The 24163-nt window shown below is 35.4% G+C and overlaps 1 protein-coding gene across 3 annotated transcripts in view; it reads right to left on the reverse strand.

The window, feature by feature from the left end:
* MEMO1 (mediator of cell motility 1) overlaps window positions 1–24163 on the reverse strand; it is a 116387-nt gene that overhangs the window by 14604 nt on the left and 77620 nt on the right. For 2 of the 3 annotated variants that reach the window (XM_045079276.1, XM_045079275.1), the window contains 2 exons: window positions 22217–22328; window positions 6250–6392 (listed from right to left, as the gene is read on the reverse strand). In XM_045079276.1, the coding sequence (XP_044935211.1) occupies window positions 6250–6392; window positions 22217–22328 (255 nt within the window). The remainder of the gene's footprint in view (window positions 1–6249; window positions 6393–22216; window positions 22329–24163) is intronic. The other variant, XM_045079277.1, reaches the window with a different exon arrangement.

Below are 24163 nucleotides of genomic sequence, written 5' to 3' on the forward strand. Positions count from 1 at the left end.
AACTGTAGTAAGAGTAATATCCTTGGAAGCAATCAAGATGAATATTTTTTGAACCTGAACTACTTCAGGTTTATACTAATACATTCTCTTTTTCTTGCTTCAGGAGATAGCTGTTCGTTTTAGCTGTCAATAATCCCTGTGACTGGGATGTAATTGTCTAATCTGAAAACTGCTACTCTTCAGGTCTACAGAAAAATGCATGTACTTTCTGATAACCATTTCTACTCAAGTCTTTTCTGCTTATTTCCAAGTTCAGAGCTGCTGTTTCAAATGACTGAAGTTGGTCAAAGCTGCCTTAATCACAAGTAGAAAGTACAACTATACTTAGAAATGCTCCCATGTTCATATGGACCATTTTCACTGTAACCCTGACTTTAAAACTACTTCTGAAGTAAGAAAAAATACATAAAATGTTTTGAATACGTCAAAATACCAAATCAACATATGATTTAAAAAGAATGACAAAATGCACAGGAAATTGATGAGGAAATGTTTAACATTTTACTATCTACCTCTTGCTGCTCTTTAGGTGTTTGCATTTTGTAGCTGAAGAATCAAGTAGAAATATTTTATGAGCTCTAAATAATGTATCAATTAAGTAGCTAAATACACACTACATAGAGCTACTATACTGAAAAAGTATTTTACTTAAACAGCTCAACTTAGAATAATTTTTTAAAATTATACAAGCATTTAGAAATTACCTGAGTAATTCATTCTGGTCAATATACATACAGAAAGCATCTACTTCAAAGTAAATAGTTTCTACATCCCAGCCTATCCGTGGGGGTGGAAGTAGGAGGTGTGTGCACACACACGCATGCACACACACACACACCACTTTAGTTACACACCTCTTGGAATTTGAATGCAAAAAAATCGTTTGTATCTAATTATCAAAAAGAAGTTTATCAAGATTTTATTTAATGAAAAATGAAAGAAATGACAACACTAGCACAATACACTGTTCATAAATGCACCTTTAATCAAATATTCACTGTTGATGTATTATGACTTCATGTTTAACTCACAAGCAGACATTTTGTTTTATAACACTTCTAACATTCAGTAAAGCTTATGCATCTAAACTGAGCAAACACAGGTGCCTCTGTACCTGGAGAACTGGACTTGTATACTTTTTTAAGTATGAATAAAGCATATCACATAGTAAGAGAAAATTACTTACCTGAAACTTATCCTTTCAGAAGGTACACTGGGAAAATGGATTCTTTGAGCCCCTGTTTCAACTCCAAGTATGAGCTTTCTAGCTTTAAGAGCCATTGACACTGCCCCTAGGGGCAGTACAAGCTTTGGAACTCCCCTAGTGAGTATGTCAGTAGTTTCTTCAGGTGCCTTCCCTCAGTTCTTTTCAAATTCAAAAGATGAGAGGAAAAATAACCCAAGAAAAAAAAATCCTGTAAAGCAGAAACCTTACTCTTTGAGGGAAGGAGGGTAGCTCATTTGTGAATCCATTCCAGAGCACGCTTTCTGAGAAAAAGAAATACAGGTAAGTAATTTTCCTATCTCCAAAGGTGACTGGTGATTAATGAGTGGATTCACAGAGTGTGGAGAGTAAGCTCCAGGGATGTCTGTTCAACACACAACAATCAACTAATGAGGACAAACATAACAATGAATGGTACAAGAACCAACACTGCTTTTTAAGTGCCTCAAAACAAAACAACAAAACAAAATATAGCAAATACCTCAACATTAAGCTATACACTGGTTTGCAGAAATAAACAACGAGCTTGGAAAGTTTATTTTAAAGCCCCCAAAAAGATTAGTGAACAAAACAGACTTTCAGACATATGTCCAGTAAAAACTGTACTGTTACACATTCACTTTATCACTTTATGTTTATATGTTAAAGCACTTTCAATTATTTTAGTTAATCCTCACAACAACCTATGAGATAGATTATTAGGTCATTCCATACTAAGGACATTCATAATTGAAATCGTGAAAAACTATAGTCCTTTCATTCTAAAATCTTAGTTATAATGTAAAAAGAAAAAAAAAGTATTAGCCTTCCCTCAAAAGATCAAAAACCTAAATATGTGTAACTAGTATGTATAAAATTTGAGAAGACAAATATGAAAGCTTGGATGAGATGTATTTCAGGAATTAGCTAACTTATACTCAAACCAATTGAAATTATTTAGAAAATAGTAACACCCTAGTACCTAAGAGACTAGCAACAGAAAGGAAAAAAGAGCAGGCATGCATAATCACTTGTTATGGAAAATTAAACTAGAAATCTGAATAAAGATAAATCCATAAATATTCTGGGGAATGCTACTTTTGATAGGTGACACAAATTAAAAAAGAAATTATATAAACCTATACAAATATAAGTTCCTATGTAAAAATCCAAAACTGCTGAATTGAGTGCAGTAAAATTTATTCATATTTAATAAAATAATTTATCACTAACATTTACCAAGTAAATTTACTGAAGTCAATTTGCAGTTAAAATCACCATAAAAAGAAAAGTAAGTAGAATGAATCGACTTAAAAAAATCAATTTCTGTTAGATGCAGTTTCATTTAGAAACCTCTTAGAAGTTAATCAGAAATTATGTTAATGAAAGCTGTCAATGATATAAATGTGAAAATACAAATTTCAAAATCAGGAAAGTACAAACATTAATATTTTATATTATATATATGGAGAAGAGCAAAAATGAAAGGCAAACAGAATGAAAATTCTACAATTAGAAAAACTAAAATAGGTCCATCCTATAAGATGGCATCTTATATGGCTGGCTCCATATAAGATGCCATCTTATAGGATAAGAAACTTGGTCAGAAAAAGTATGGACACAACATTACCTAAGCACAGTAAAAATCAAATACTAGCAGCAAATGTCCTTCACTTACACCACAAGCCCTGGTAGTAGCAGGAAGGGCAAAATGAGGTAGTTCATGAAGTGTTACTAGGAAACATCACCCTACTGGGCTGACTAATGAATTTTCATGTGGATTAGACTAGTGATAAAATAAAAGACAGGAATTGAAGTGGTGAAGGTTTTTTTTTCTGTTAGGGTGGGGTATTCAAATGAAGGGACAGAAAGAAGAGGCATAATAGAATCTAGGTACCCATTCTCCCTCAGCTTTCCCAACCCAAGAAGAAAATTTGGGAGTATTTTAATCTTTCTACTTTTTCTCTCTCTAATGTCTTTTTCAAGTCCACATAAAATTTAAATGGGATCTGAAAGATGAAAATCTTTAAAGCAAAGTACACTTAAAAAAAAAGTCATTCGTGTAATGGACACTGGTTAATAAGTAACCAGGCAAAACCCTTCCAATCACTGTCTCCATCACCAAATCTCCTGCCTTATTTTTAACAGAACCCGGACATAATAGAAATAATGACTAGAAATGAAAAATGTTGTCACTGCTAGTACTCTGTTATTCAACAAAACAAATTCCACTGTAGGCATCTGAGTAATCTGTCAACGGTACCATAATCAAGTAAGTGATTTTTCTCCAAAAATCAGCTATTTAGAAACGTAAAGGGTGTTGACAGCTCAACTCAATGAAATTTTTAAGATCTCTGAGTATCTGAGTAACTGAATTCTTCCTGTGAAATGATTTAGAATGCAGTGTTATCATTACTTTGATATGGTAAAATCAATCTATACAGTATCTTTACCAAAAAAGAAGAAACAGCAGAAGCAGCAGAAGCAGATGAAGAAGAAGAAGCAGCAGCAGCAGAAGAAGTAATAGAAGAAGAAGAAGAAGAAGAAGAAGAGCTATTAAGAAATACCCTCACAAGAAAAAGCTTGACTTTTGAAATGGGAGTATAACATTCATTAAAATTTAGAAAAGATGACCAATGCCACCAGAGCATTAAACTTGAAAAATACAAAAATTTCTAAGACATTTTATTTTAACCTGTAACTAGTCAAAAATTCATATTACTTCAGTTAGGCATATAAAATAGGAAATGAATCTTACTTTACAAGAATGATGGTTATTATTGCTATTGTAAAGGGAAACTACCAATCTTGGAATAGTATCCATGCAACACCTTCCACTTATCCCCAGATCTTCATCGAATTTCCTAACAAGAATCAGTACAGTGCTTTTCATAAGTGCAAAGCAAGCACCTAATGAGTATTGTTAGTGAGAGTGATACTAAAAAAATAAACACCTGGAAAAGTTCTATTACTTAACCACCAAATGTAAATAAAAAATGTTTTAGGCTCTGGACAATTCTCTTAACTAATACCTACCAGCCTCTGGAAATTTTGAGTTCTTATTTGTAATTGTCATCAGGAAATCCTAGCTTATAATTTAAATGCCAAATTTTTCTACAGCACAGGAGATCGAAATGCCTAAATAACTTTCCAAGAACCTAGGTAGAATACAAAACAAAATTCATCTTTCTCTCTCAATATTGTACTTAAATACAGTACTTGGATTAGGGCTTATTTGCTTTAGAATTCATTCATGAAGCAAAAAAGAATGACTCAACAGACAAGAGTGATTTTAAAGCATCTACAGATTTTTGTGTGATTTATGCTGTGATTGCACATGATACCCCATCTTGAGGGAGAACCCAGATTCTAAAGAACAATATCAGAGGAACTAATTATTTAAATATAAAAGTAATTTAAAGTGATTCATAAGAGCCTTAAAAGTGAAGAGGGAGGAGACACATGCTTCAAGAATTTTTAATTCTAAAACATATGGATATATGCTTTATTACCAACATAAGTTCACAATACTAAGAAAAATATCCTTTTTTCAACAATGATACTTCTTAGTTTTTAAGATCAACTATGACTAAATATCAGAATTTCCAAGAATCTACCTAGTCCTCACATCTAAGTAATATACTTATAATCCATAAAAAATAACTTCTGCCAAAGGTAATAAACCAACTAGCCAATAGAATTGATTCTTAAAGAACCCTGAGAACCCTCAGGGAGTTTGGCAAGGTCACATAGCTACCTGTATATCCTAAACCAGGACTTCCCAACCTCAGCACTATATATTTTGGGCAGGATAATTCTTTGATGAAGAGGGCTGTCCTGTGTACTAGAGGATGTTTATTTAGCAGCTTTTCTGGACTCCACTAAGTAGAAGCCTAAAGCATTCCCATTTCCAACCCCCACCCCACTGTAATGACCAAAAATGTCTCCAGGCATTTCCAAATGTCCCTTCATAAGATAATCAGCCTCAGATGAGAAATTAGTGCCTTAAACCAAAATACTTATCTATAAAGGAGGATGGCTCTCTTAAGATGGTCTCAACACCATTCACAGAGCAATGGAAGAGAAAATACCAGCCTAAGCACAATAGATAAATATTGAGTCAACTCTGGTAATCCATGCTTAAGACATATAAAAGCCAGGGGTCCCTATATCTCATTGAGGATGTTTTTCTGACCATTGTAGTACTCTATCTTAAAATTTATAATCTTGTGCCTTACATTTTCTCTATAATCAAAGAAATAACTGAAGGATGAACAGGTATTGGCATCCTCCAGCCAATGAGAAATGTCCTAAAAGGAACAGGATTCAAAAATATTCTAGAACAGTCATGGATAAGGGAGAGTAAACTGTATTCAAAGAATCAAAATATAAAATTTACTCAAAGAAGCATTCACAAATGTCTTTCTTTATCATCAGTTCACTGTGAAGTTTCCTTTCTCTTTTTATTCACAAAATAACAAAAATCACCTAAGAGTCCTCACCCTTATAAACCATTACCAATGAAGACCACAATGCTAATAGCCCACATGTTACAATCTTGGAGGGTAGCTCTAAACTGATGGCAAAAATTAAGCACCAAAGGAAAAGTAGAAAGAAAAAAAACACTAATTACAGAAAAGGAAATGTGGAAAAGGACTGGCATAGCACACAGTGCTCTTTTACCTTCTAAAGAAGAAATGTGTTTTATCTACGAAAAAACTAACTTCAGAGAATCTACCACACAACTCAACTTGGAAATAGGGTTAAAAGATCTTACTTAACTCCCACTAATATAAGTGGCTAAGCAAGGATGCCCTCACAGTGTGAATCCAATTATACCAGTCGCCTTTGGAAATGTATCCATAATCTATCATAATCTGATCCTTTTTAAAAGACTTTTTTATTCACTTTTAAACCGTTGCAGCTAAAAGTAAAACTTTCCAAGGGAAGTGATAAGGAACTGAAAATCCAAGCTTAGAGTGAAAAGATACCATTAACCACAAGTATATATTATCTACCATGATATGTTAAAATCTAGAACTTACCCCAATGGCAGAAATCAGAAGAAACCACAAAGAGATTACTAGGATCCGCTAGATATTTACTGAAGAGTTTTCCGAATTCCTGTTCTTTTGACTCACTCAGAGCTCCAACCAGTACAGGAATAATGGTAAACTCATCCTTATGGCTTAAAGAAAACAGAAAAAAAAAAAAAAGTCATTTAAGAAGTATAAGAATATAAGTAGTTTTCCAATGTGCTGGCACTAAAAAGTGGAACATTGATTAAAAAGGGTAAGGATAAGATACATACTGTTGAATTTTTTAATCTATAATTGAAATGTTTAAAGAAGACCACTTAAAAATAAGAGAGATACAGAATACTAAAAATATCTATTTAAATTACAGAAATGTACAATACTTCTTTAGGTAAACAAAGCTATTTTACTAGCAGGTATAATAATGTCCTCCAATATAAAAATAACCCCATCAGACCATCACCAAGACAAGTCTTCTCTACTACCCTTCAAAGCTACAATCATCTGCCTAATCCTTCCACAATTTTAAAAGAGCATTAAACTCTTCCTCAATATTTTAATCTTATCCTGTTACAAATACCACCTCTGCTGGTACTTTATAAACCTGCCAAGTGAGACCTACAAACTTAATCTTGGCTCCCATAAGATACACCAACTGCACCTTAAACCTACACTAATACACAGATACAGGACAGCCTGACGATACCACTCAAATTTCACTGGCATCTTGGGTGGACATAGAATTCAAGGAAGTAGGTATTAATTTCTAGCAGCAAGAAAAAGACACCAAACCCACCCACAATGTTTATGACATTTCCACAAGTCCCTTTTTCACTCTACAGATTGACAGATTTATGGAAAAGGAACAGAGCAGATTAATAAAGAATAACTATCATGGGCTATAGAAATAGATGTTCATCCAAAACCTTTTAAAATTTTCATTGCAGTGAAATTTTACTTACATATATTCAATACTATTTATATTCTAAATGATCCCAGATTGGAATTTTAGAAGCGTGAGTCATTTTTGTCTGACTTGTGCTGAACAGGACTTAAAAAAAAAAAATCACCATTATAATAAATGCTTTTTAATATGTTAATCTGACACTTAACTGATGTAGGACAAACAGAATTCATAAAAATGTTTTTAAAAATACTAAATTTAAGTTTATTCCCAAATAAGTGTTAGCCTAGCTTCATAAAGCTACAGCCAGGGCACCCAAGCACCTCCCCCAGAAAGACCCCCTTACCCTTGTCAATTGCGAAATAAACAGATCATACAGATCTCCAGTCCCTCTGCAATGCAGGGGCTTCTTGGGCAGAATCTGCATCTATGGAGTAAGAAAAAAAGAGGAAGCTGGCAGAGGAAGCTGCCATGGAATATCTCCTTCTCTGACTCTTTTACCAGTTTGCTGAACAACTGCATGAATGAACAGGGGCTCTTCAATAAGTTAAGAGTGATTATCAATCAAAAGGCAAGAATCTGGGCTCTAGTAAAAATTCAAGAAGACTGCTATGACTTGTTCTAACTTCAAGTACTATCTATATAAATAAATAAACTACAATCATCAAGGAATATGTAAGTAATTATGACATGGTAGGGATGCAGTTACATAAGAATATAAAAAAGAAGTCAGAGGAAATCGGTTCACGAACCATCTCTATCACATAATAAAGGTTGAGAGGGTGGGTAAATTACTAAATACTTAAAAATGTATTTTCTTATCTGTAAAATGATCATAATTACAATATCTATTTTCTAAAGTTGCTACAAAGTGAGAAACACTACTGGAAAATACTTTGTCAACAATTGGTGGCTCACCCTAAAGAAATAATACATGTCTACTATTCTACAGAGCCACAAGCATTCCCTTACCCTCAACCTCAGCCTGCAAATCTATCTATACCGAGGTAAAAAACTCATACTACTTAGAAATCTAAGCTTTGAATCAAGATCTATCCATCAACCTCCTTGTCATTTCTTTAAAAAAAAAAACCTACTTCTGGTTCTGTATTTCCACAAAGTATGAATTAGAAAAAAGAGCATTTGGCTTTGAAATGTAATATTCCTAGATTTTAGAATTCAAGTTGTCAGGCTGGACTTCCCCAGTGAAGGTGTACAAAATCTCACCCTCAAAAAATAATTATAAAATTGTCAAAACAAAACAAAACATTTTGTGCTCTAGAAATTAACCAAAGACAAAAAACACAACAAGAATAGTTTATTCATTATTTTAATAAGTGACCTTTTTAGGAAGAACAGTGGGAGTCTGGCATCTTACCAGGAGCATTCTCTATCCCCCTGCCCCACTCCACTAGCATAGTGGGGTTGGCTGTGAAAGCCAGCAGCTTTATTTGCTGAAGGAAGCTGACTTTGATTTGGAGCAGGGAGCAGAAAACACATCCAGCAAAAAACAGAAAAGCCTATAGCTCTCATAGCCTGAGATTACAAAAACAGTGGAGGCAAGCCACAAACCTGAGGACTACCTAGAAATTTAACATGGAAATTCTGCAAAGGAGACAGCCACAGAAGGACCCAATAAATTCACATATTCTGAAGAGATGGTTGATGTCCTCCACATAACTCTTTCTGACTAGAAGGCAGCAAGCACATATGTGCTGGGGAAACCCATAAGGTTCCAAGCTCCCCCAAAATGCCAGCTAATCAGGAGGGTGAGAGCACGCCCAAGGGAAAGTGGAGACCTGAGAGCAACATCACACACCCCAGGCGGACTGGAAATCTACACACACTCAGGGCGACCGGAGAAGACCCAACAGAAATGAAAGGAGGCAAGCTAGACAAAGGCCCAAATTTTGAATATGCTCCCCAAACTATACCCAATCCACCAGCAGAGGATGAAAGCCTTACTGGCTCACAGTGTTCGTCACAACCTCCAACCAATCATTACTGAAGCACTAAGTAATGCAGACATACAGGTAAACTCTAGAAAGCCAAATTAAAGAAATTTTTAAAAGCTGAGAAGATACATCAGTAGCCACAATTTTGGGAGAGAGCAATTGTGCAGATTATGGCAACAAAGTTACTTAAAAAAAAAAAAGTAAATGAATGAATGAATGAACAAAAGGAACAACTACCACCACCACTACCACCTGCAGAAAATTTTAATAAAACCAGAATCAAGTTGCTATATTACAAATTTTTAGAAGTCAGTTTTAAGAAAAAATTATGAGCTACAAAAACAGTAAAGTGTAAAAAACATTCTCAGGGGAAAAAGAAAAAAAAAGTAGCCAATAGAAGCTGTATCCATGTGGGACCAGATTTAGCAAAAACTTCAAAATAATTGTATGTTCAAAAAAATCAAGGAAAACTATGCTTTAAAAAGTTAAAATATGGCAATGACTAAATAATAGTAAATATCAACAAAGATATGCAAGCTATTAAAAAGAACTAAATGGAAATTTTAGAGTTAAAAAGTACAGCAAATGAAATTTGCTAGATGGTCCAAAAATATTACAAAAAATCTGTGCAATTAAAGATAAGATAAATCATCCAACTTGTAGAGAGAAAAAAAAGGGACTGAAGAAAAATGAACAGAGCACTGGACACTTGGAAGACAACATCAAACATACTAGGATGCGTACAATGGGAGTTCCAAAAAAAGGTACAGGAAAACTATAAGAAGAAATAATGGCTGATCAAAAAAAAAAAAAATGAAATTTTGCCATTTGCAACAACATGGATGGAACTAGAAGGTAATTTGCTAAGCGAAATAAGTCAATCAGAGAAAGACAAGTATCATATGATTTTGGTGATATAAGGAATGTGAGAAACTAGACAGAGGATCATAGGGGAAGGGAGGGAAAAATGAAACAAGATGAAACCAGAGGGAGATAAACCATAAGACACTCTCAATCTCAGGAAACAAACTGAGGGTTGCTGGAGGGCAGGAGGGTGGGAGGGATGGAGTCACTGGGTGATGGACACTGGGGAGGGTACGTGCTATGGTGAGTGCTGTGAATTGTATAAGACTGATGAATCACAGACCTGCACCCCTGAGACAAAAATATATGATAACTAAAAAAAGAAATAATGGTTGAAAACATTCCAAATTTCATGAAAAACATTAATCTCCAGTTCTAAGAGACTCAACAATCCACAGGAGGATAAGCACAAAGAGATCCCCATCTAGATACACTATAATGAAACTGATGAAATGAAAACCAAAGACAAGGAGAAAATCTTAAAAGCAGGAAAATGACCCATCACTTACAGGATAGTGTTTTCAACAAATCGTACTGGAATAACTGAATATCCATATTAAAAAAAGTGAACTTAGACCTTTACCTCATACCACACACAAGAATTAACTCAAATTCAGTAACAGATATAACTATAAGAGCTAAAATAATAACTCTTCTGGAACAGAGGTTAGCAAAAATCTTTTTAAAGGGTCCATAAAGTAAATAATAAAGTAAATATTTTGGGTTTGGGGGGACATACAATCTCCCTAACTACTTAACTGTCACTATAAAGAGAAAGCAGTCACAGATGATATGTAAATGAGTGGGTATGGATGGCTATAACCTAATGAAACATTTACAATAACAAGTGGTGGGCCAGATGTGGTCTGCAGACTATAGTTTGCTGATTCCTGTTCAAAAAGAGAAAACAGGGACGCCTGGGTGGCTCAGTTGGTTAAGCAGCTGCCTTCGGCTCAGGTCATGATCCCAGCGTCCTGGGATCGAGTCCCACATCGGGCTCCTTGCTCCGCAGGGAGCCTGCTTCTCCCTCTGACTCTGCCTTCCACTCTGTCTGCCTGTGCTTGCTCTCGCTCGCTCTCTCTGACAAATAAATAAATAAAATCTTTAAAAAAAAAAAAAGAGAAAACATCTGTGACCCTGAATTAGACAAAGATTTTTTAAATAAGATATCAAAAGTTAAATCCACTCAAGAAAGAAAAAAAAAAAAGATAAAATGAATTCATCAAAAACTTTTGCTCTTCAACAAAGCAAAATGACCTGTATCTAGAATATGTAAAGTCTCTTACAACTCAGTAAGAAGACAAATTATCTAATTTAAACTGGGGCAAAATTTATGAACAGATATGTCACAAGACAAGACATACAAATGACTAAAAACCACACTGAAAAGTTGCTCAACATCATGAGTCACTGGGAAGATGAGAATTAACACCAAATGAGGTTACACTATATACATCTATCAGAAGGGCTGACTGTAACAGGTATTGGCCAGAATGGGAGACACTAGAACCCTCACACATTGCTTCTGGAATATAAAATGGGGCCATCACTTTAGAAAACAGTCTGGCAGTTTCTGAAAGTTAAAACATAGATTCATGTGACCAGACACATCATTCCTAGTATCAATTCAAGAGAAATGAAAACATTTGTACACATAAAGACTTGTACAAGAATCTTTGTAACACTATTCCTAATAGCCAAAAATGGAAGTGATCTAAATGTCCATCAACGGGTGAATGGATAAACAAAATACGGTATATTCACATAATGTAATAACTATTTGGCAATAAAAAGGAATGAACTATTGACATATACCATAACACGGATGAAGCTCAAAAACAGTATGCTAAGTAAAAAAGGACAGATATAAAAAACATTTCATAGGATTTCATTTATGTGAAATTTCCAGAAAATACAATCTATAGAGACAGAAAGCAGATAAATGGTTGCTTAAGATTCAGAGTCGGAAGGGCACCTGAGTGGCTCAGTCCATTAAGCTTCTGCTTTTGGCTCAGGTCATGATCCAGGGTCCTGGAATGGAGCCCCACATCAGGCTCCCTGCTGAGCATCTCCCTCTCCATCTGCCCCTCCCCCAGCTCATGCTCGCTCTCTCTCTCCCTCCCTTTCTCAAAAAAATAAAATCTTAAAAAAAAAAAGAGAGAGATTGAGAGTCAGAGCCACAACTGCCCTCAAATACACACAGGGCTTCTTTTTTGTGTAATGAAAATATTCTCAAACTAGATGATGAGAATGATTGCACAACTCTACAAATTTACTAAGAATCGCTGAGTTGTACTCTTATGTGAGTGAATTTTATAGGATATAAATCATACAATAGAGCTGTTAAAAGAAAAAAAAAAATCCATCCTTGCTCCTTGCAAGCTGTGCTACCTGCAGCAGGTTACCTAAAACTACCCTAAGCCTCAATCTGGTCATCAGTAAAAACAGAGTTAATAATACTTACCTTACTTACAAGGCTCTTATGAGTACTTTAGTAATGTAGAGTTAAGTTTTAGCTCTTTTTCTATCCTATACCTTAAACCGTACTGCAGAAAATTAATATATCCAAGATGTGTAACAGACTAAAAAGAACTGACCTGTACCCCTGGGGATAAAAATATATGTTTATAAAAAATAAAAAATTAATAAAAAAAAATAAATAAAATTAAAAAAAAAAAAAAGAACTGAAATCCCAGAACCCTGAGAGGAGCACTTGCTCTAAAAACAAATAATATCACTATATCACCAATAGTCTTGAAGGTACAAGAGCACTGAAAATCTACATTCTAATATCCAAGGACATTGACTGAGGCCACAATTAGAAAGAAAAGGAAAATTTTAAGATCTAATACAAACCCAAGATTTAAGAAATGTTAGAATGCCATTTAATTGAGTCAGAAACTTATAGCAGGCTTTCCTATTAGGAAAAGAGGATAGGGAATCTTGCAGAGAAGTTAACCTAACAGGTCTGTTGCAGCAATTTTTAGAAGGAGCTGCTTGTAAAGACTAGCCCTTGGCTTTTACAATGTTCCCTCCTTATGCTGATTAAGGCTGTTTTACCCACTTGGAACACTGGTACCAGCTTGCCTGGATTGTAAACAAAATGATAATGGAAAACACCCACTTTCCTTCTGAGAGTCTAGAATTTCAGTAGCTGAGGCTATTTAGGCAGGCAGAGTCCCTACATGATCAGCCCCCAATCAAAATCCTGGATTTTGAATCTTAAAGCAGGCTTTCCTGGCCAGAAAAACTGCACCTGTGTGACCTTCTATCTGACCCATCCTATGAGAGGGGGAATGCTGGAGGTCTGCACCTGGATTCCTCCAGACTCTGCCTGTGGGTCTTCTTGTGTATCCTATCTCTTCCAGTAAGCCATAACCACGAACAAACTGTGAGTCCTTCTAACAAGTCTTCAAGTGTAAGGCGGGTGGTAGAACCCCTGAAACATGTGGTAAAGGCCAAGTGGCATAAAGGAATCGTAACAGCAGAGTTTTAGGGGAGCCTTATATAAAATAATTTCTCATCTTTTCTTCCTGATCAATCTCACTTTCAGACCACAGAGACAAGCATAAAGACTTTGTATAGAATACTCTGATTCACTATAAGAAAGAACAAACTAAAAAGATCCAGAAAATATTAGGCAGAACCAAAGAACTGGGGAAGGAGGAAGAGAGAAGGGAAAGGAGGAGGCAAGGTAGCTGTCAGTGGCAACTACGGTTAGGATTTAAGTCATTATAAGTCTCCACTGCTTCATCTGTTAAGTGAATCTAATCAGATTATCAAAATGAATTTTAAAGGTTAGATAGCTTTCTTAATTTTCATTTGAGTAAGAATACTGAGAAAAAAGGTTTATACAGGGTGGGCATATTTCAGGTACCACTCAACCATCTGAAGCAAAATAACCTTATAAACTGGTTAAGCTTGCTGTCAAAATAATAAACTCTGATATTTTAGTAGGAACAAGTCAACATTTCCATGCCCTATTTCTGACCTTACCATCTCTGATAATGGCATATTAGGCCTTTCACTTCTGCATGCCCTTAAAATCATGATAATCTCCCACACAGAAACATTTACCAAGTTCTACAGACTCTAACCTTCCAAAGTCTCCCACCATCTGCTCAGATTGCTACCCATTTAACCACTACAAAAGGTTTTTTAAAAAGTAGTAGAATAGGGGCGCCTGGGTGGCTCAGTGGGTTAAAGCCTCTGCCTTCAGCTTGGGTCATGGTCCTGGGGTCCTGGGATCAAGACCCACATCTGGCTCTCTGCTCAGCAGGGAGCCTGTTTGCTCCTCTCTCTCTCTCTCTCTCGCTGCCTGCCTCTCTGCCTACTTGTGATCTCTATCTGTCAAATAAATAAATAAATATTTAAAAAAAATAATATAATTGATATGTTGAGAGGAAAAAATGCGATCATATAAAATGCTCAATTAAAACCACAAAGGCAGAATAACAGAAAACAAAATAGAAATAAAGAACAAGGGTAATAAGTAGAAAGCAGTAACAAATATGAGAGATATTAATCCAACTATATCAATAATCCTTTAATAGGTGAATGGATAAACTGTGATACATCTATAAAACAGAATATTCCTCAGCAATAAAGAGAAATAAGCTATCAAGCCAAAAAAAGGCATGGAAAAACCTTGAAAGTATATTATTAAGTTAAAGAAGCAACCTGAAAACGCTGCATACTGTATGATTCCAATTAAATGACTTTCCAGAAACTGTATTATTGTATACTATGAAGCGAGTAGAAAAGGGAAGTGAGTACCAGGGAATGGTTGGGGGGAATGAAGAGGGAAAGGATGAACGGGAAAAGTACAGGGGATTTTTTAGGACAGTGAAATGATTCTGTATGGTACTATAATGGTAGATAACAAATACTTCAGACATTTGATAAAACCCATAAACTATGTAACACTAAAAGGGAACCCTAATTAAACTATGGACCTAGTTATTAATAATGTAACAACACTTCTTCATCAACTATAACAAATGTACCATACTAACACAAGATGTTAAGAACAGAGAAAAACTGTTCGGTTAATAATAATTAATACCATACGAAGCCATCTTATAGTGGTGCTCTCACTCAGGGAAGAAAAACATACAATCAATATGGGTAAACATAAGAATTACAAGACTGCAGCTTATCAATCTGGGTAAACTGCATAAAACAAAGTTGCTCTTTTTTAATAATAGTCTAAGTACTCCAAGACTGATCAAATCCTAACCACACTGAATTTGTAAGATTGGCTAGAACCTAAAGCAGAAGATGGAACATATCTAAATACACTGTACAGTACTTTGAAGTTGTCTAAGTTCCAAATTATTAGCAGTAACAAAAAGTATTAAATGGCCAAGAAGATAATGATGATACTTTCATAGTGAACAGGAACAGTTTTGTAGTGCCGTATTTCTCAATGAAACACTTTCAAAGATACTAAAGCATCTTATTTACTATGCACATTTTTCTGAAGAAAAAGTAGTGAAGCTGAGGGAAAGGAATTGTTTTATATCTAGACTTGATGAATATATACAACTCTGAATTTGTCAATACTCATAGAATTCCTATGCCTTAAAGAGTCCATTTTGGGGCACCTGGGTGGCTCAGTGGGTTAAAGCCTCTGCCTTCGGCTCAGGTCATGATCCCAGGGTACTGGGAGCAAGACCCTCATAGGGCTCTCTGCTCAGCAGGGAGCCTGCTTCCCTCCCTCTCTCTCTGCCTACTTGTGATCTCTACCTGTCAAATAAATAAATAAAATCTTTAAAAAAAAAAAAAAGTCTTAAAAAAAGAGAGTACATTTTACTGCATATAAATTACCCAAAACAATTCATTAAAATTTTAAACTGTAAACAAACAGTAAACAGGAATGGGAATGATACAGAGAGAGAACACGTGGGGGGATGTTAAAGGTAACTAAACAAGAAAAAAGAAGTATAAAATGCTATTAATCCAGTGCTATTAATATTCAGAGTTAACCAGTTTTTTTTTCAAGATAGACGGTTTCTACATATCCTAACTTAATTCTCTCAATACAATTACAAGCAATGCAAAATTATGCATTTCAATAGTTAAAGATAATATATGGAAAACAGGATCAGAATAAGTATGCAAGATATGATCTCTTATTTACATATTTTAATCTACACAAATAAGTATGTGTATATATAAATCTCACACAGATAATACAAATGCGTACATATATATGTTAGTATACACATAACAATTTTTACTATCAAATGAACATTGATAAGTGAACACTGGTTTACTATCAAATGAACAGTGGCAGAGAGGCTTTAAGTCTCCATTTTATACTTCTTGATGCTGTTTACATTTTCAAGCCATGTACAGCACTGTACAAGTATTTTTTTAATGACAATAGGGTTAACTAAGCAAGGAGATTATGGATCATTTCATGTTTTCACCTTTATACTACTCATTATTTCTTTTAAAAGTGCTAATGAATATTATTTTTTAAATCTATTTAAGATAACACAGAGAATTATAAAGACTACCTTAGGTATTTAATTTAAAAATCTGTAATGACTATAGTGAAAAAAATGAAAGAAAAGTTAGAAAATTAAATAGTCAACTGATGAAAGTATTATATAGACATTCTAGAAAGTTCTATGCCTACTCAATAAATAGGAGTAAAAATGACATGGAAATTGCTTCATAATATGAAACAGAGTTAATAAGAACATTTGAACTCATTTTAGGAAAAATATTTAATATTTAATAATGGGAAGATCATTATTACTCCATTTAACAATTAATTATGAGAATCCTTTTGTGTACCAGGTCCTGTGTTAGGCACTGAAAGTACAGTGAATACTAGCTGTCCTCAGGCAGGGAACAGATTAGGGAACAATCAAGGAAGGGGGACATATACAGGCAATCACCAAAAGAGTTATTTAACTACAGTGGTACTGTAGCAAGCTGTCTTTAAGTATAATCCCCGAAAATTCGTCCCACTTCTGAATGCCCAGGTCACGCCTCCCATCAAAAGTAGAATCTCTTTGGGACGCCTGGGTGGCTCAGTTGGTTAAGCAGCTGCCTTCGGCTCAGGTCATGATCCCAGCATCCTGGGATCGAGTCCTACATCGGGCTCCTTACTCGGCAGGGAGCCTGCTTCTCCCTCTGCCTCTGCCTGCCATTCTGCCTGCCTGTGCTCGCTCTCTCTCCCTCTCTCTCTCTGATAAATAAATAAAATCTTTAAAAAAAAAAAAGTAGAATCTCTTTTTCCCTCCCCTTGAACGTGGCCTTGCAATTTGCTTGGATGAAGAAAATGTGACCCAAGTAACACTGTGCCAATTCCAATCCCACATAGTAAGATGTCTGAAAGTTTCTAGTTTTGTTTTCTTGCTGCCCTGAACTGCCATGTACTTCATGATAGTCCACGACCACCTGAGGAGAGGGACACCATGTGAAGAGAGAGGCCCTGCAGGACAATGACAACAGGCGAAATGGAGAGCACCGAGACAAGAACACTGAAGGTAGTTCAGCAGACAACCAACATCGCAGCCCCAGACAAGAAGTGAGGTAAAGAAGTGATGAGCCTTCAGCCTAGTCAGCCTGCTTCACCAGGCAGCAGATGAAACAGAGACAAGTTGGCACCACTCACCCCGACCAAATTTCTAGTTCACAGAGTCATAAGCAAAAAACATAGGCACTTTGAAGTGATTTGTTATACTACAATAGGTACGTGAGATTAAAAAGTGGTGCTTGAAAAGGGTGCTACTGGAACAGAAACCTGAAACACTGGCTTTGAGGACACTGAGACAGGCAGAAGCTGGAAGGGCAAGAAAGAGACAGGCTTCCTGTTAGAGTGGTAAGGAAACTGCTATACAAAGCAAGAAGAAGAGGTGCCCATATTATAAGCTGGCAGAACAATTAGCATTATGATCACAAGTAAAAATAACTTAAAACATTAAAAATATACCTAGCGAACCTATAGATCTAGCTAAGATCTCTAGGCAAAATATTCAAAGTGTCACTGGATTCTTTATAGCCAAGTATGTAAAGGTAAAAGAAGAAAAACATGAGCTAAAGAATTACAAGCAGAATTTAAAGGAAATATTTCTAACCAGGAGTTGCTTGGTTGGAAAATAACTGCTTCTTATCACTACTACAGATAGCAAAAGACTGTCAAAGAAATGACATGAAGACAAAGATCAAATCCAGAGCACTGCCAAGAAGTCATGGGCTCACAATCATCAAATCAAAAACTCATCTATAAAATCCTTTATTAAGACTACTGAAAGACTTAATAAGATAGGGCTTACATTCTCTCTCAGGTAGGCAAAAGGGCTTCTAAGAACCTTATAGGACCCTAAATTGGGATCCAAAGTAGAGAGAGTCCTGTCACTCACGAACTGTGGATGTGACTATTGCCTAATGGAATGCACTTATACTTGACCCACAGAAAACCCACAATGTTTAGACTAAAACAAACATTGTCCCAAATGAAAAGAGGCCTTTAAGTCTTCAAACTGTCACACACATGAATCAGACAGAATTGACTACTCAGGTATAAACAAGGCCCATTTCATATGGAGAAGTAAAAATGAGTCAGCAAGTAGAGGCAAAAGCCCAAAAGACCAAGCCAAGAGCCGAGAAAAGTAAAGAATTATGTAAGCACTACCAGAAGTCAGAGCCAAGACCTAATCAAAGAACATTCGCTGTTCCCTGATTAGATTTCAGAATTGCTTTGGACCAGAGGCTGCTAAATGCTTCCCATTCTTTCACTCTCCACTGGGAGTATCTATTGTGTGGTTAAGAATTTCTGTCTTGGGGGGCACCTGGGTGACTCAGTCATTAAGCGTCTGTCTTCGGCTCAGGTCATGATTCCAGGGTCCTGGGATCAAGCCTCACACCAGGCTCCCTGCTTCTCGCTCTCCCACTTCCCCTGCTTGTGTTCCCTCTCTCACTGTGTCTCTGTCAAATGAATAAATAAAATCTTAAGAAAAAAAAAAATAATAAGAATTTCTGTCTTGGGGTGCCTACGTGGCTCAGTTGGTTAAGTGTCTGCCTTTGGCTCAGGTCATAATTCCAGGGTGTGGGCTGAGCTCCTCGTTGGGGCTCCCTGCTGTGTGGGGAGCTTGCTTCTCTCTCTCTCTCTCTCTCTCTCTCCCTCCCTCCCTCTCTCTGCCATTCCACCCATCTATGCTCTCTCGGCCTCTGTCAAATAAATAAAATCTTCAAAAAAAAATTTTTTTTTAATTCCTGTCTCAAAATTGTATATGGAGTGAATGGAGGGTGCAGGTGGGGTAAAACTTGTCTTCTTAGTTCACAGGTATCCAAAATCAAGAGAAGCTGTACCCAGAAATCCTCACCCACATGCTGACCTAATGTAGATCGTAAGGTAAAAGACTTTGAAACTGAGGTCCTAACTGAACAAGACTTCTGGGCATCTTAGGAGGACTGAGTACTGCACGTTGGAGAGACACCATACTGTCCATTAGAACAAGTGTGATACAGTCCATCTGCAAAGACGACTACCAACAATTCCTCCTATTCCTGACTTTACACATGCTACTCCTCCCATCAAGAAGTGGAATCTATTTCTACATCCCTTAAATCTTGGCTAATGTTGTGTTCTGCTTTGAAAAAGAGAATGTGATAAAAATAATGCTGTCTAGTTTCAGGCTGAGGCATTAAGAGGCTGAGAACTTTTGTTTTTGTTCTCTGGTTACCTTAAATCACCATGGAAAGAAATCCACGTTATCCTTCTAGAGAGAAGCCAAGAAGAGAGAAAAGCCCTGGCTGATGAGCAAATAGACCACCTAGAGAAGAAATGAAGTGCCTCAGCTAAAAGCTAGCACCAAGACTATTTTGGATCAACTAGCCCCATTCAAGTTACCTAAGTCAACATCTCATGGACCAAAGCAAGGTATCCCCTGCCCAAACTCCGGACCCCAAATTTGTGAGCAATTATCTACAGAATGATAGCTGTGATTTTAAACCATTAAGTTTTGAAGCAATCTTTCACACAGTAAGGGACAACTAATACAGGTAGCAAGCACAGCAAAGGCTACAAAGGAAAAGTACTAGGTATTTTCTAAGAGTCAATATTAGAGATGCAAATGTAATCTGGGAGAGAGGGAAGATCTCTTGAGAAGTGATATACTTAACAGTAGTTATTTAATAATATTTAATAGAGGGGGAATTATGAACAAGAATTTTGGTTGATTTTAAGTTTCTGTTTTCCTAATTTTCAACATGTAATGTTTTACTTTTGAAGTAACAACAAAAATATTATTTTGTTAAAAGTTCCTTAAGGATAGGGGCGCCTGGGTGGCTCAGTGGATTAAGCCGCTGCCTTCGGCTCAGGTCATGATCTCAGGGTCCTGGGATCGAGTCCCGCATCGGGCTCTCTGCTTGGCGGGGAGCCTGCTTCCCTTCCTCTCTCTCTCTCTGCCTGCCTCTCTGTCTACTTGTGATCTCTCTCTGTCAAATAAATAAATAAAAATCTTTAAAAAAAAAAAAAAGTTCCTTAAGGATATTGTTGGCCTTATTAAGTCTAAGATATATTTTCTCATGATAAAATATGCAAACATTCCAAGAAATAACAAAAAGTTTTGTATTATTCTATGTAATTGAAGAATGGAATGTTCTGATTATACTAGCATTCCAGGAAATAAACAGCATATATTAGTTTAACAATTTCTAAAGGATTAGAATGTGGTAAAACACAATTAACCTAAAATTCTATTGCTTATAATTTAATATCACATTGATTTTCTGGAAACTTCTTCAGGTTTACACAATGCATCATAGTTATCATTGTGAATAGATGGAAATTAAATAAACTTTTCCTAACAGAATTTGGAGTGGAAATGATCCAAAAAGATTGCCACAATAGAATAAAACCAACAAGAAAATATTAAACCGTAGTAACTGAGAGTTAAAAAGAAACCACAAAAGTACAAGACAGAAAATAATCCAACTTAACTGTAGGAAAAAGACTTGGGCTTTAGCTGGCCACAAGGGTATATTACTCATTAACAAGTAAGCCATATCAACATGAAAAATATTAATGTGATCTTGGACTTCATTAATACATTTAATTAACAAATATTTACTGTAAACCTATACAGTACACCATGTATTTAACTAAGAGAATAAAATGACAAGATCCAGAGAAGGAATAATCTCACCACATTAAGAACTAGTCAAACTGTATATGGAATATTAAGTCCATGTAAAGGAAATGGTTGAAAAAATTAAACAAATGTGACTTACAAAAGGAAGACTTTCTAATTTGAATATTGCTCTAAAAGAAAAAAGCTCTTTAAAAAATTCTTTCAGGGATGCCTGGGTGGCTCAGGTCATGATCCCAGGGTCCTAGGATCGAGTCCCACATGGGGCTTCTTGCTCAGCAGAGAGCCTGCTTATCCCCCTCTGCCTGCCACTACCCCTGCTTGTGCTCTCTCTTGCTCTTTTTCTCTCTCTGACAAATAAATAAAAGCTTTAAAATATTAAATAAATTAAACAAATAAACATTTTTCATTTTACAAAATAAATTACTGACTACTACCTAATGGGCATTGTGCTAGGCAGTGGGATACAAGTAGAGAATAAAATGGGTTTTGTCCCTGTCCTCATCCTACTTAATAGTCTTATGGGCATCCTATCACTGGAAGACCTTTAGTACATACCAAATAATAATTTGTCAAGTATATCATAAAAAATATTCACGTATTTTGCATAAAGCTGAAATAAATGAGCTCCAATGTTACTTCCAAATCTAAAATTTTTGATTACTTACTTATAGCATAAAAGAATTTGTTATTCTGAGATAAATGTCTAATGAATAAAATAAAAGGCAGACACACACACACACCCGCACTCACATATAAACACACACAGAGGTTTTTAAGACATTATCACCTAATAAAAAAACCATGTCAATTCACATGTTCAGCCTTTATAGGCAAACTACTCAAAACCAACTTCAATCAACATTAGAAATACCCAATCTCAAAATTTTATCATTTCAAATAGTAAATTTTTTTTTTAAGATTTCTTTGTTTTTTAGTAATCTCTAGAACCAATGTAGGGCTCAAACTTCCAACTCTGAGATTGAAGAGCTGTAGGCTCTACCAACTGAGCCAGCCACCCCTCAAATAACAAAAAATTTTTTAAATCCCTTTATCCTAATAATTATCTTACCCAGTGAAAATAATTCCAAAGAACTTAATACTTGTGATTTCTCTGGGATTTCTTATATTAATCAATATACCTTTCCATGGCTTTAGCTGTATAAGGCAAATGCATTTCAATACTGTGTTCATCTTCATCTGTCTGCAGAGACATGCGTTCAAACATTCCTGTCTTCCATAGTTCTCCGTAAACTAAAGAGATTTCAAAATATAGTAAAACAAATATATTAATGTATATCCTTATTCTGTGAGACTCCACTCAGTAACAAAAAACTACATGCTTTGGCAAGAGACAGAAGAATCACATAATATTTTCCTTCATTTTTATCGTTAAAAAAGAAAATAACTAGCTCTTTACAAACTCAACAAAGCAGTAATACATGTGATGGCTACTCAGCATTTTCATATGTTGCACAGCTATATAAAAATAATCATTTAAAATGTTCATCAGTTCTTTTATTACATCTAAAATCACCTCTGGGTCTAAGCTTTCCCTTGATTTCAATCAGCACATGCCAACAAGAACACAGTTGATTAGAACTCCTAGTAAAACATGGCAAAGCCCCTGCTCCACCCACTCGTGAGACTCATAATACAGTTTTCAAGTTTTGTTTCACTTTATTATAAAATCTGTGGGAATATTATTTCCCATCTCAGATGCCTGCTGCACAAAGAACAGAAAACTCCTATTAAGCATGTTTTTTCCTTCAAAATTAAAAATTAAGCTTCTGGGACAGACCAGAACATAAATTCACCATAACACCATGCCATAAATAATTCTAAAATGATCTAGTAATTCAGACCCTTCTGATGAATTATACTTAAAAATAGATATGATATAATAATAACATGAAATTTAATATGTAAAAAAGTGATATAAGAATATTTTTGTTTTGTCATAGAACAGAACCATTTTTATAATACATCCTTAAATGGGTTTACCAATATTCAAGAAACAAATGATGGCATGACTTTTTTTCTGCTCAGTTTTGCCTGATTAAAAATCACCCATTCCTTTACTAGGAAGCTATCTAAAACCAAAATTTTCTGAATGCTCCAACAAGGTTTTAAAAATAAAGTATGTTCCCTAAAAGCATCACAGGGAGTAATAAGGCTGTTATACTCCAGCTTCATTAGTAAAAATTATTCTACCAACAAATTACTAATACTCAGTAACAATTAAAACCCCAAATTATGAAAAATTGGGCCCCAAAAATAAAGAAAAAGAGGTGATTGTCAATTTTGCAAATGGCTTCTTTCATCCTAGAGAAGAATTTGTTCCAAGATTTCGTGAAACAGTAAGCACCCAACATACTTGAAATCTGATGTGATGAACTGGAGGAATACAAAGCAAGCTCATGAAGATGGCTTTTGAGAAAGCAAATTGAATTCAGTTAAGGGGAAACTCTGAGTCAATTGTGGATGGTAAGTACAAGAATATTTGTTTTGCTATTCTCTGTACCGTTCTACATTTTTAAAATGATGTTCCCCACTCTTCCAAAAATACTATTATAAAGTAAAAAGATTTCAATTTTCACATTCAATATATAAAATGAGATGAACTAAATAAAAGATACATAACAAAATAAGAGATACGTTTTAAAAATAAAATACACTTAAGATTTATGAAGCACCTTTGTTTCAGTGTTTCACTCCCCAGCCCCATAAAAATCATCTGAGAATAAGGCATTATCACCATGACCTATTTACAATGAGGAAAGTGATATACACAGAGTCAGACTAACATGCCCAGAATCTTTCTTCAAGTTGTAGTGGGTACTAATTGCTTGTCTTCATGGTACAGTGAGTACAAGACACTTCCCTGAATACACATGTAATATGAACAGTCAGGAGACTAGTGGACCTGACAGATTTTTGCAGCTGGCAAAATAAACTCTGGTTGTCTTTAAGGCATACAGAAGATCTTCTAACTTTGTTTTTGCTTTATGCAGATAAGTTAAAATCAATTTTATCTTTAAAACTGAGATTTTACTTATACTATTCATATTTTTAATTTTTTAAACTAA

The sequence above is a fragment of the Mustela putorius genome, unplaced genomic scaffold, assembly GCF_011764305.1.
Source record: "Mustela putorius furo isolate JIRA1106 unplaced genomic scaffold, ASM1176430v1.1 tig00000281_pilon_pilon_pilon, whole genome shotgun sequence".
In the NCBI taxonomy this organism is placed as follows: domain Eukaryota; kingdom Metazoa; phylum Chordata; class Mammalia; order Carnivora; family Mustelidae; genus Mustela; species Mustela putorius.